General features: G+C 45.6%; 1 protein-coding gene across 1 annotated transcript in view; it reads right to left on the bottom strand.

Moving 5' to 3' along the window:
• LOC144502578 (B box and SPRY domain-containing protein-like) overlaps window positions 1-4,224 on the bottom strand; it is a 37,640-nt gene extending 33,416 nt beyond the window's left edge. Inside the window, exon 1 of the mRNA XM_078226683.1 lies at window positions 3,900-4,224. Coding sequence (XP_078082809.1) covers window positions 3,900-4,211 — 312 coding nt within the window. The 5' untranslated portion in view covers window positions 4,212-4,224. The remainder of the gene's footprint in view (window positions 1-3,899) is intronic.
• Window positions 4,225-13,928: the final 9,704 nt, after the last annotated feature.

Here is a 13,928-nt window from a genome sequence, read left to right as displayed (position 1 = left end):
ACAACCCTGGGAATCAATCTTAAATTTAAGCTTCCATTTGCTGTGTACAGAAGTGGTTACTTTATCCTCTATAACCATATCCCACTGAGCTTTCAATAGCACTGTGCAAAGTTTACAGATTTCCTCTCGATTGTGGAGAGGTGAGTGTATTTGTTCATTGTGTCTGTCTAACAGTGGCTAACTGTTGAAGCACACATTCCATAAATTTATTCAGGCATGCCAAGCGGTTCAGGACAATCTTAATGTCTGCCTCAGTGTCTCACTCATGGCTCCATTAGAGAGACTGCACTTGGGATTAATGCCTGACTTGGTTTATGTGGACAGTGCATAATGCCCCCACAATTTGCTGCACTGGGCCATCTCCTGGTATAACCCATTAGACTTGTTTTTCTACACCCTTCAAGTTTTGCTGCTCCAACTTGCTTGAGGTACGAACTGAGGCCAACTGTGATTAAATGTATTCCTGGAGGTTTCATGGAGGGTTTATCACATGACTGGCCCCCACACTCCAGCCATTTGTCAGCCAACACATGTGACACACTATGTAAATTGGAAAGCAAAAATATTCATTACCCAATTGGATGATGCTTGACTGTCTTCACCCCATTTTCGCTATTTTTACATCTGGTAAAGAGAAATGTTCAAAAGAAAATGACAAAACAAATCTGTTTCGAAAGTACCGATAATTATTCTCCAGAGTCACACACAGCAGTGTCCTAGAGATTGAATTCCTGGAAATCCAAACCAATCCTGGAGGGTTGGCAACCTCATTAATGAGGGAAACGAGGGATCGGGGACCTTTGTGAATGATGAGACCCACAGCCAATCTCCTTAACCAATAAGACTTAAGGATGGAGAAAGAAATAGAGGAACAACAAAGATACTCTCTTCCTAACAGCACTGTGGATGTACCTACACAGTAAGAAGTTTAACAACACCAGGTTAAAGTCCAACAGGTTTATTTGGTAGCAAAAGCCACAAGCTTTCGGAGCCTTAAGCTCCTTCTTCCTACACCACAGGGACTGCAGCAGTTCAAGAAGGCAGCTCATCACCACCTTCTCAAGGGCAATTAAGGATGGGCAATAAATGCTGGCCTGGCTGGCAATGTCCACATCCCATAAAAGAATCAAAAGTAGGAAATTAGGTGAATTAGCGTTCAATTAGGTATAGAAAGAAAAATAGGGAGGGCAAGAGAGAGAGGGATAAAAGAGGAAGAAATGAAAATTAAGAAAAACATTAAACTTGGCATTTTAAAAATATCTAAGAACAAAGATCTCTTTCTGTTGTACTCACATTGCTTTCCGAAAGATGCTCCAAACAATCTTAAAATGCCGCAGGCTAATTATTATCCCCCATAATGGACTTACATCCTATAGAGGGCAATGAGCAATCAGCTCTGTTCATTCATTGACCATGTGATGATAGGACTGCACTAGAGCTGTCAGCCTGGTGTTCATATTCCTGAGACTTGAGCCCACAACCTTGTGAGGAAGGGCAGGAAGTCATGACTCAGCCAAACTAACTCCAAGCCAGACCACATCTGCAGTACTGAGAGCAGTTCTGAGAATGTTCCGAAAAAGGGTCTGATCTTTTTCTACACCCTAGCTATGACAATAACAGTATATTCTGCACCCTCTCCTTTTCTTCTCCCCTATGTACTCTATGAACAGAAGGCTTGGTCTGTATAGCGTGCAAGAAACAATACTTTTCACTGTATCCCAATACAGTGGACAATAATAAATCAAATCAAAATCAATAGGTCCATGACTCATAGAAACATAGAAGATAGGAGCAGGAGGAGGCCATTCGGCCCTTCGAGCCTGCTCCGCCATTCATCACGATCAAGGCTGATCATCCAACTCAATAGCCTATTCCTGCTTTCTCCCCATAATCTTTGACCCCGTTCGCCCCCAAGTGTTATATCCAGCCGCCTCTTGAATACATTCAATGTTTTGGCATCAACTACTTCCTGTGGTATTGAATTCTACAGGCTCAACACTCTTTGGGTGAAGAAATGTCTCCTCATCTCCATCCTAAATGGTCAACCCTGAATCCCCAGACTGTGACCCCTGGTTCTGGACACCCCCACCATCGGGAATATCGTCCCTACATCTACCCTGTCTAGTCCTGTTAGAATTTTTTAAGTCTCTATGAGATTCCCCCCTCCTCATTCATCTGAACTCCAGCGAAAACAATCCTAATCCAGTCAATCTCTCCTCATACATCAGTCCCGTCAGCCCCAGAATCAGCCTGGTAAACCTTTGCTGCAATCCCTCGAGAGCAAGAACATCCTTTACTGTGTTCTCTCCTGATAGATGCTCCAGACCTGCTGAGTTTTTCCAGTTTCCTCTGTTCTTGTTTCAGATTCCATCATCTGCAGTATTTTATTTTATCTGGGGAAGGATATCTTAGCTTGAGAGAATGCGCATTATAAGCTTATGAGAATGACACCTAGATTCCAAGGGTTCATTATGTGTGGAGATTACACAAACCAGGGTTGTAACCCCTGGAATTTTGAGGATGAAGAAATACATCCTCAAAAACTACCACCTGCAAGTTCCTGCCCAGGTCACACACAATCCTGACTTGGAACTATCCCACTATTCCTTCACTATGATTCAGTCAAGAACACAGCAAGATCCCATAAACAGCAATGCAATAAATGACCAAAGAATCTGTTTTAGTGATAGAGATAAGTATTAGCCTGGTCAGGGTAAACCCCTCTGCCCCTAACTTGTTGATGGTTAATGCTCCTTGGAGATGTCAAACAAGCCACTTGGATAGAAACAAGTGTTAGTATTTCAGGAGAAGCACAACCTCCCAAATATAACTGCAAACTCTTGCTTTTCATTCTCTTTTTTCTCTCTCTTTAATGCAGGAATCTATCAGAATACATTAACCCTCATGCTAGCTCTGATAATGAGGGTAAAATAATCAACAACTCTGACCTATGTCAGGCCATGGCTGAAATGATTTAATTGAGGGTTTTGTTCAGGAAAGAGCCAGCGACTCCCTCTGTCTGGCATATTGCAATATGCCTGCATCATGCAGGGAAACCCGAGGCCAGCCTGGGGGGTGGGGTAAGGACGACAGATTTCCTTCCCTAAAGGACATTAGTGAATCAGATGAGTTTTTACAGAAATCAACAATGGTTTCATGGTCATCATTAGACTTTTTAATTCCAGATTTTTTATTGAATTCGAATTTCACCATCTGTCGCGGTGGGATTCGGACCTGGGTCCCCAGAACATTACCCTGGGTCTCTGGATTGCTAGTCTAGCCACAATGTTGATTGACCAGGATACCAGGAGAACTCTCCAACTCTTCTTCAACATAGTGCTATGGGGCCTTTTCCATTTGCCTGGGCAGGTTGATGGCACCTCCGACAGGACAGCACTCTGCCAGTACTGCGCTGCTGTGCCAGCCTTGAATTGTTTTTGCTCAAATGCTGCAACTCAGCTGATGTCACTTCATCAACTGAGCCAATACCAACATCAAAGGTGGAGGATTTTGTGCATTAAATACCTTTTCAGGTCACACCAGAGCACAGTCCCATCCCAGTACCGATGCCTTAAGCTGCTCACAGAGTCCAATCCATCCCCTGTCATGGGCTCCCTCAGCCCTGTCTGCTTACTTACCCTAAAGCCCCTGTGTCTGGTACATGAGGGGACCCTCTGTACCCTGAGCTGATGGCCTGAGTACTATTGCCCTCAATTACACTGATGCCCCCTTGGCTGACTTACCCTAATGTGCCTGGTAGATGAGAGGGCACCTTTTATCTTTTGCCCTGACTGATGCCCTGGATACCACTATCCTGATGCCGCCTTGCCCTTTACCCTGGTGCCCTCTTTACCCCAATGCCCCTGTAACTAATGCCCCCACAGCCGGTTCTCACTCACCCTCATGCGCTCCGCCGCCTCCCCGATGCTGGTACCTAGGTGGTTGGTGCAGGGTCCGGGGATGGCACAGCGGGCACACACCGCCCTGCCCTCGGTGAAACAGAACCAGCCCTCCTGGCCGCGGTGAGCGGGGCAGTGGCCGCATTCCGGAGCCCGGGAGGCGGGGAGCTGCTCGCTGTTGGGCCGCTGGCAGGTGCAGCAGGGTCGCCGGCTCTCCTCCTCCTGCCCCTGGCCAGCAGCCGAGCACCGCGAGCAGGCGAGAGCTGCTGGAGGCTGTCCCGGCTCAGGGTGCCCGCTCTCCGGCTGGGACATGGTCAGAGAGGAGCTGCTGCTTACAGGTGAATGCGGAAATGCAGCTTTGGAGACAAAGGTCACCGGGAAAAGGAGCTGCTGAAACTGGCAATTCAGGAAATACAGGAGGAGGGAGAGGCAGCAACACTCACCAAACTCTGCTCATTCACTGACTTAAAACATTAACACCTTTCAAACTCCAAACTCGGGGAGGAACACAATAATGAGAAATGTGATATACAAACTCTCAAAGCAAGGTTCTGTTTGGCAACTTTACACTGGGGCAGGAAGGAGAGACAACCGCCCTTCAATCAGCATCTCAGGGACCATGAGAATTTCTGTAGCGCCCTCCAGGACCTCATCTTGTCCCCAAAGCACTTCACCAAATGTAGGATCTGTATGTTGTTTGCAAACAACCAGGGAGAGATATCTCAAACAGCCTTTCATATATAGATAATGGCAAAATAAAGTTAAAGCTTATTTATTAGCTACAAATGGGCTTACATTAACACTGCAATGAAGTTACTGTGAAAATCCCCTAGTAAATACTGCGGATGCTGGAATCTAAAACAAAAACAGAGAATGCTGGAAAAAAATCAGCAGGTCTGACAGCATCTGTGGAGAACTCTCAGACCTGCTGTGTTTCTCCAGCATTTTCATATATTTTCTTTCATATGTAGACACTGTTTCATTAATGTCCTTGCACTAGCCACATCTGTAAACAAATACATCATGAAATGTTTGCATTTGGAACATCTTTTAAGGGTCAGTGACACAGATGGGTCTGAAACATGGCAAGGAACGTGGCCAGGTTATGGGGGTCCGGTGCAGTGCACTGATAGAGTCCCTAACAGGGCGTCTCACTTGGCTTCAGAGCTCTCAGGTGCCATTTCGCAAGGGTGCCCCAATCTGAGAGTGCACTGGAAGTCATCCTTCCTCCCCCCACAGACATCCGGACCACCACCGCCCCCCCCCCCCCCCCCCCCCCCCCGCCTCATTGGTGGCATGTTTCCCCACCCCGACATGGGTCACCGGCCTTGGGGTCCACATGACGGGTCCGCCTGCTTGACCCCAACATAATTAACCCCTGCATAGCCCCTTGCATAGACCCCCATAATAGCCCCCCTATATAGCTCCCGTCATAACTCCCGCTCAGGCCCCCACCCCCTTGACACTGCCCCAGCACACTGGCAGTGCCCAGTTGGCACTGCTGGGGTGCCTGTTGGGGACTGCCAGGAGCTTCACCAGTCTCCCAGCCCCCCTGGCGTGGCCATCGTGTCAGGTCTCCACTGATGGAGATCAATAGTGATTCTCGCCGTCTCACACCTGCCTGAAGGCCGGAGAATTCCGTGTGCTGGTAGTCAAACAGGCTATGCATATTTAAATGCTACTTTAAATATGCTAATAGGCCTCACACCCTTTCTGGGCACGATCTGATTCGTGCCATTAGAAAGGGGCGGGAGGATTGCAAGCTGTTTGGCACTGAGTGCAAAGGCCTGCATGGTATTCCCTGAGATCGGCGTGTCCTATGCCAGGCGCGGCGAGGTCAGGCAATTAGCCCCGCTATGTTTTGGTGTTTGTTTGAAAGTTCTGGTGATGAGGCATTCTGCCAAATGGCTCTGATAGACTGCTCAGGGAGCCATCCGACAGGATCCACCATCTCCTTTGCCCACAAAACTCAAGGATATTTCATGTGGACCAGTGCCTGATAAACTTGTGGTCAGAGGCGTTTTATTGCACAAACCTCTCACAAGGGTTGGTGGTACAGAACGGTCCAACTGAATGAAGCATTCTGTGGGAATGTGGCCAGACCCATCCTTCGCAACACTGGGGACAGATAGAAACTCAACAGATTGACATTTGGCATTTGCAGACAGCTTGATGCAGCCACACACAAAGATGGTCATCAGGATGAGGGTGAACTTGGGATCTCTCTTCATCTTTAATCTAAAGATTTGTGCATTGTGACCATGCGGACAAGGTCCATTTTCAATCTCCAGATAAGGCAGAAGATGTTTCTGTGACCACCTCAGCACAGGTGTTAGGTTTAGGCCAGACCTGCACAACGTCCAGCAACACCAAGAATGCCTCGGACCTAACGACCAGGTTCTTACCTATAATGGAGAGGGAGCCGTCCTCAATTTCTTCATATGTTCTCCAACGCAGCAAAATTCTCTGGGGGAATGTACATTCCAAAGACTGAGTCTTATATCTCCCAGGCAATTTCTAATTAAGGGATCCCACAATTGGTTTCAGCTCGGCACTGATAGCAGCTTGGGAGTGGCTCTCTGCTGCCTGAATGTAACCCACAGATGATGCTTGTCGAGGCAAAACCAGATTAAAGGTAAAGAGTGGAGCAGAAACCTTTGAATGAATAGCTTGTGCCACCCATTCCTTTCAGGATTATCGCTGCTGATTTTATTTGTCCTGAAAACTCCCTAAATCTGTTATTTAATTATATTTTTATGTGAAAAAACAATCAGGCTTTCTTTCTATTTTGTTTTGCTCACCATTAATAATTAATCCACGCTTTGGAATTGCAAACAGAATAATTTAGTCACATTAATGTAATTGAATCCTCTCATAGCAAAATCAGAGAACCTGCATTTCAATTCATTGAATCATAGAAGCCAATTAAATTAATCATATCAGTCTTGCTCTTGTCTTTTTAACCAGAGATCTTCTCAAATCCTATTTCTCTGCTTTTTCTCCAGAACCTTTAAAGATTATCTTCAAATAAAAGTTGAGTGCGGTTGTTACTTTCACATTAGTCTGTCCAAGCAGATGGTCATTGCTGGAGATTTTCATGCAGTAGCTGCCACATCAATCCCACAGCTATTTGAAAAGAAAGGACCTGCATATCTGTCGTGTCTTTCATGACCTCAGGACGTTGCAAAGTCCTTTACAGCCGATATTTTAAAAGTCTTATGTTTCAATTCTCTGCCCCACTCTCGCTCTGTAGTATAAGGGTCTGGCACATATAGGGTCAACGTGAGGCCGACTACAGTACTGCCCACATAGTGATATAACAGAACAGATGACCTACACCCAGGGTCAGTTACATCTTGGACAGAGCTGTGTGTACCAGCAAGCATGGAAACAGCTCTTAGTTTGTACCCTTTATTGTATATTTGTAAATAGTTCTAAGGGTCAATAGAGACTTACAATTAACCTATGTATGACTACAAAGAGTTCTTCAGACCTACTAACTGTAACCAACACCCTCCAACATGATGGCAGCTTATGGAAAAAAATCCAAAACCTCACTAAAATGCAGAGACAAACCAAAATGCTGGAAGACTGAGGAAAAATTCAAAAAAAGTATTAAGACCTGAAAAGAAGCTCAGAAGCAGAGGCAGGGAGGGAAAATCTGCCAAGATAAAGTTCCAAAGAAAGGCTTGGAAGCTGAAGGCAGAAATTTAAAATTGCTCATTGCAGCAGAATACTCCATTGAATCTCATTTAAAAGTCCAGCTTCAGTGCACAGAGTCAGCAGAACTTGCAAGAGGGAGCTAAATCGTTAAAAATCCTGCATTGCTGCAAGTCCTGAGGAATCTTTAAATTAATTCGGAGTCAGAGTGCGTTTTGAGAGAAACCTGTCACTAAAACCCAATCCCCGAGTCAGAGGCTAAACACGGAGCTCACAGAGAAGAGAAAGAGTTAGTTAAATATTTGGGGAGCATGGCAACTGTTCAGCTTGGTAAAAGACTAACAGAAGCTAGAATTTGTTGAACTCACAAGTCAAAGAAGTAAAACACTGAACAAGAAAACGATCCAGGCAGCTATTGTTAAAAAATCTTTTTCAAGCAAAGTGCCATCGCCATCATTGCAGAGCCTGCCAAAACTGGCATCCACAGGAAATCCTTTCCCTCCAAGTGAACGATGACGCCATCTTGAACTTCAGACAGCTCTTAAAGCAGAACATATACTTTTAAAATTTTTAACATGGATCAGAATTCCACATTTCCAAGTCAATTTGGATTAATCCAGGGCCTATATCAATCACAAAATTGGTGTCCTTGGAAGAAACGACTCTTAAGATGCAGCGTTGCTTCAAGTTTGAATAAAAATTCAGAAGAAGAGCAAGTAAACACATTGCTTTACTCAGTTGGCCCAATTGCAAATGACATTATTGCAAGACGGGGAATTAATTAATCCTACATTCAGTGGTGGATTTACCGTGAAATAAAGCGTGCCATGGTATAGGGCCCCAAACAACAGGAGGCCCCACAAATGAAGCTGTGCACAGACACTGAGTTTAGCCTATTAACAGCTTGGAAAGCTAACCCACCACAGACACTAACAAATAAATCCACTGCCACATAAACACCTTCAGCCCCACGATACAAAACGTGATAAAAGTTGTACAAAGTGCCAAGAGTGACTCATTCCTGGATTCTCGACTAGTACAAAGCTTTGTCTCTTCCTTAAACTTTTGAAACAGAACCGGGGTCATCGCTCTTGAAGGTAAAGGTTTGTGTGTCAAAAACAATTCTTTCATATGACAGAACTTGTACCAAGTGGAAGATTTGGGTGAAATTCATTGACATTTAATTCAATCTTTTTACTTTGATTTTCCTTCTACAAAAAAGTCACACTATATAGACTTCCAGTGGAAGATATCTATGTGTTTTAAATACAAATGGTGCCAATTCCAATAGAAGATTAGTTTCAGCCTAATGCCTGTCTGCTCATTGCAGCTGACTGCTTGGGCAGACTGCCCTGGCCAATGGCCAGCTCCGAGTCTGCTTCTCATTGTAGTTAGTAATTAGTTTCATAATTTGGAAGTTTACCTTTATTTGTTTGACATGAATATTTCACTTCTTGAAGTACTAACTAAACTTAATTTCTTTGTATAAAAGAATGAGCTTAAACTGGCACTGGTTATTTGGCTGTTTAATCTTTTCAAATCTGTGCAGATTTTCACAGCTGGTAGATTGGGAGTGAAAGTGAGCAGGGCGGCTGGTTGACACCATAATACAGTGATGAAAAGAATTAGAAACCATAGAATCCTACAGTGCAGAAGGAGGCCACTCGGCCCATCGAGTCTGCACCAACAACAATCCCACCCAGGCCCTATCCCCATAACCCCATGTATTTACCCGCTAATCCCTCTAACATACACATCACGGGTCGCTAAGGGGCAATTTATCATGGCCAACCAACCTAACCCGCACATCTTTGGACTGTGGGAGGAAACCAGAGCACCCGGAGGAAACTCACGCAGACACGGGGAGAACGTGCAAACTCCACACAGACAGTGACCCGAGAATTGATCCTGGGTGCCTGGAGCTGTGAAACAGCAGTGCTAACCACTGTGTCACCCTCAAGCAATCAATTAGCGATTGATTGACTCAAATCACACCTTAATGTTAAAGCAGTGATACTGTCACAGCGCAGTCCCAGACTTTAGGTTCATAATTCCAATAATCCTTTCCTCAGTAGATCACAACAGTTATTTAATTGGTTCTCTCAGGATCTTCACAACGATTGATAATCTGCATTTTAAAAATTCCACAAACTAGTACAGGAAGTTAATAACATTCTCGTTGTTTAGGAAGAGTTGCACTGATCCCTATGTGTAGCCAGATGATAAGTGTGTTCCTGTAGATTTCTGGTGAAATGATACATTTGGTCAGAGGAGGAGTTAAGAATGTCGCTACACACAATGAGCAGTTAGGGTTAACCCTAACCCATCCCACCCTCCCCAACTAATTAAAAGGCTGAAACATTATGGAATGGACTTTGGTTTAATTCCCAGTTAGTATTAATCGAACTATTAGGCTATAAGACATAGGAGCAGAAGTCAGCCATTCAGCTCATCAAGTCTGCTCCGCCATTCGATCATGGCTGATACGTTTTTCAAACCCATTCTCCCGCCTTTTCCCTGTAACCTTTGATCCCCTTACCAATCAAGAACCTATCTATTTCTGTTTTAAATACACACAATGACCTGGCCTCCACAGCCTTTTGTGACAATGCATTCCATAGATTTGCCACCCTCTAGCTGAAGAAATTCCTCCTCATCTCAGTTCTAAGGTACTCTGAGGCTGTGCCCTCTGATCCTGGTCTCTCCCACTAATGGAAACATTATTATTATTAACCTGAGTGTCCCTATTTTAAATCCTGAATATTGTGTCAGGTTAATGTATTTAACAGAAAGCAGAGATCTTCCTGAGAACTTGATCTTGCTGACAGCATCCACCTGCCTTTTGTCAACGATACTGCAACTGGATCCAGTCGGGGAATAAATTAGAGATATTCCCTGAGTGAAGGACCAGCTGAATGTGAGTTTTCTTATCTAATTTGTTTCAAAGAGTTTCTGTTGGAGGAAGAGCGTAGTGAACAAACTTGAATCAAATACATCAGCAGGAGTTGACATTTCAGATGTTTTAGAACATTGCTGTGGGCACCAGGTACCCAACAGAACGTATTTATTCTAATGTAAATGTACCTTGTATTGTTAAAACAAATGTGTTTACACTGAGTTCATTTAATAAATACAAGGTACAGTTCAATTATCTTTCATGTTGCAGCTTGTTCAGTTTTACTGAAGACTTTACAGTGTCACATCCGAGTGAAAACCACATTCAGTAAAGTACAATAAATCATACTCGAGATGGGAGCAAACCAGTGGGAAAGTCAGCATCAGAGAGAAAAGAGCATTGTACAAACAGGTGTGCATGCTAACCTGTTCACAAAATTCACACTCCCACTAATTCTAAATCCATCACTACACCACAAAATTCAAAGAAGTGCTAAAATTATTCAACATTTACCTTAATCTAAGAAGCAATAAAATAATTGAAAGAGCTAAATTCAGTCAGCGAGTCCAACTTCTAGGTAAGAAAGCCCCCCAATGCCTTTACTTTCTCAGGAGGCTAAGGAAATTTAGCATGTCCGCTACGACTCTCACCAACTTTTACAGATGCACCATAAAAAGCATTCTTGTATCACAGCTTGTCATAGCTCCTGCTCTGTCCAAGACCACAAAAAACTACAAAGGGTCATGAACGAAGCCTAGTCCATCATGCAAACCAGCCTCTCATCCATTGACTCTGTCTACACTTCCCGCTGCCTTGGCAAAGCAGCCAGCCTAATCAAGTACCCCACGCACCCCGACATTCTCTCTTTCACCTTCTTCCGTCGGGAAAAAAGATACAAAAGTCTGAGATCATGTACCAACCGACTCAAGAACAGCTTCTTCCCTGCTGCCATCAGACTTTTGAATGGACTTACCTTGCATTAAGTTGATCTTTCTCTACACCCTAGCTATGACTGTAACACTACATTTTGCACTCTCACCTTTCCTTTTCCCCCATGTACTCTATGAATGGTATGCTTTGTCTGTATAGTGCGCCAAAAACAATACTTTTCACTGTATACTAATACATGTGACAATAATAAATCAAATCAAATCAAAAACAGCCAGGAGAATCTATTGATTCATTGATGATCTGTACAGGATGGCAGGAGGTTGTGAGTACAGATTTAAAATCACAATTCACCAGAGACAGAACAGTGGTTGGAGTAGCAGACGACACACTCCTGAAAGCAAAGGAAGGCCTAACACTGGAAAAAGCAATCCAGATAGTTAGGCGTCAGAACTCCGTGAGCAGCACAGAACTATTTTAAGAGAGAAAAAATTGTGCTGCAGAGGCCTACAAAAAGTCCAGCGAGTTAAGCAACACAGAAGGACACACCAGGCCAGAGAAAACAATACCTGACCTGGCCAGCAGAGGGGCACTGTGGAGCAATGCGGCCCACAGGCGAGATCAATGTCCTGCAATTTCAGCTCTCAGTACAACGGGATTGGACACTGCAGCAAACTCTCGGCCTTTTGGCTAAGATCAAGTGTAGTTTTGTTGTCCTGCACTTGGTTGAAGTCATGAGGTTACATTGAAGCTTCATTTGAAGCAATTTTTTAAAAGCGGCATCTAGGCCTTTTGGCTAAGATGCAAACGAGATCAAGCCTTGGAGGAGGTGCAATCCCTGCTCCAAACAGCTTGGATCATGTAGATCAAGCCCAAGACAGGAAGTGGTGAGTCTGTCTTGTCAGCTTGGATCTGGAACGTCTCACTTGTGGAGACTTTGAATTGGATTGTGATTGAATTGGATATAAACAAAAAGAAACTCTGCAGGCCAAGAACTTTGAAATGCACAAAAGGCTCAAAGATTATCCACGAGGTCAAGGCTGCAGGCCCAGAAAACACACAGCCATTCTTCCTGGGTGAGGTTTCTCATTCTGGAATGTGGACATTTCAGTCAATGGTCATTTAATGAATTTAAATTAGACACAGGAGCCAGAGTAACCATCCTGTCAGACACAAACCCATGACTGGTGACCTAGTGACTGACACCCCCTCAGTGGAGCAGGAGGGTGAAACTCCCAGTGAAAGGCACCCTGCAGCTGGCACTGAGAAACAAGAATAAAACAATCTGGAAGAGCCTCTTTGTGACTCTCAGCCAGGATTGTCCATCAGTAAACACAAAGCCTGCGCGGAACCGAACCTGTTACAGAATATTGACGAGATTAATCAGCAACAGCCTAGCTCCAAGTACAAATCTGAGTTCCCAAAACTCTTCACTGGACTGGGGCGACGGAGAGAGATATTCTGGATCACACTGAGAGAGGATGCTAAACCAGTTTGTCGATTCACACCAAGCAAAATCCCACACGCACTCTAGACACAGGTGCAGCAGCAGCCACACCAGATGAGGAACATGGGACTCATCCGCCCCCCCTCCCAGTCACACACTAACCGCATGGCGCTGCGGGACGGTTCCCCGCCCCCCCCCCACCCCGCCCACCGCAAGTCACACACTAACCGCACGGTGCTGCGGGACGGTCCCCTGTCCCCCGTCGTCCCTTCTGGTCTGGTCCTGCGTGGTGATTCCGGGGGCTCAGGCGAGTTGCATACAGGGGGCAAAGATGTAAGCGGACCTGGTGCTACCTGAACAGAGGGGTTTAGGGATGTGGGGTGGGGGGGTCATAGTGGGCTCCGGGGCACCCGCAGGCGCCAGGTCCCGGATAGAGACCGTGTCCTCCCGCCCATCGTGGTATGCCACATAGGCATATTGGGGGTTGGCGTGGAGGAGCTGGACTTTTTCAACTCGGGGGTCCGACTTATGGGGTCGTACATGCCTCCGGAGCAGAACGGGGCCTGGGTACACCAGCCATGATGGTGGTGCGATTCCCGAGGAGGACTTCCTCGGGAAAGCAAACATCCGCTCATGGGGGGTGGTGTTGGTGGCCATACACAGGAGGGACTGAATTGAATGCAGTGCATCGGGGAGGACTTCTTGCCAGCGGGTGACTGGAAGACCTTTAAACCGTAGCGCTAGTAAAATGGCCTTCCAGACTGTCGCGTTCTCCCTCTCTACCTGCCCATTACCCCTGGGGTTATAGCTGGTAGTCCTACTCAAGGCTATGCCCTTAGAGAGCAGGTACTGACGCAGCTCATCGCTCATGAATGAGGATCCCCGGTCGCTGTGCATGTAGTTAGGGTAACCGAACAGGGTGAAGAGTCCGTGCAGGACCTTGACGACCGTGGTTGAGGTCATGTCCGAGCAGGGGGTGGCAAAGGGGAATCGGGAGTACTCATCTATCACGTTGAGGAAATAGATGTTGCAGTCAGAAGAAGGAAGGGGCCCTTTGAAATCGACGCTGAGGCGTTCAAAGGGGCGGGTGGCTTTTATGAGGTGTGCAAGTCACACACGAACCGCACGGTGCTGCGGG

Source organism: Mustelus asterias, chromosome 13 (assembly GCF_964213995.1).
Source record: "Mustelus asterias chromosome 13, sMusAst1.hap1.1, whole genome shotgun sequence".
NCBI lineage: Eukaryota > Metazoa > Chordata > Chondrichthyes > Carcharhiniformes > Triakidae > Mustelus > Mustelus asterias.
Note: the sequence above shows the minus strand (reverse complement) of the source record. Positions and strands in the feature narration are given on the sequence as shown.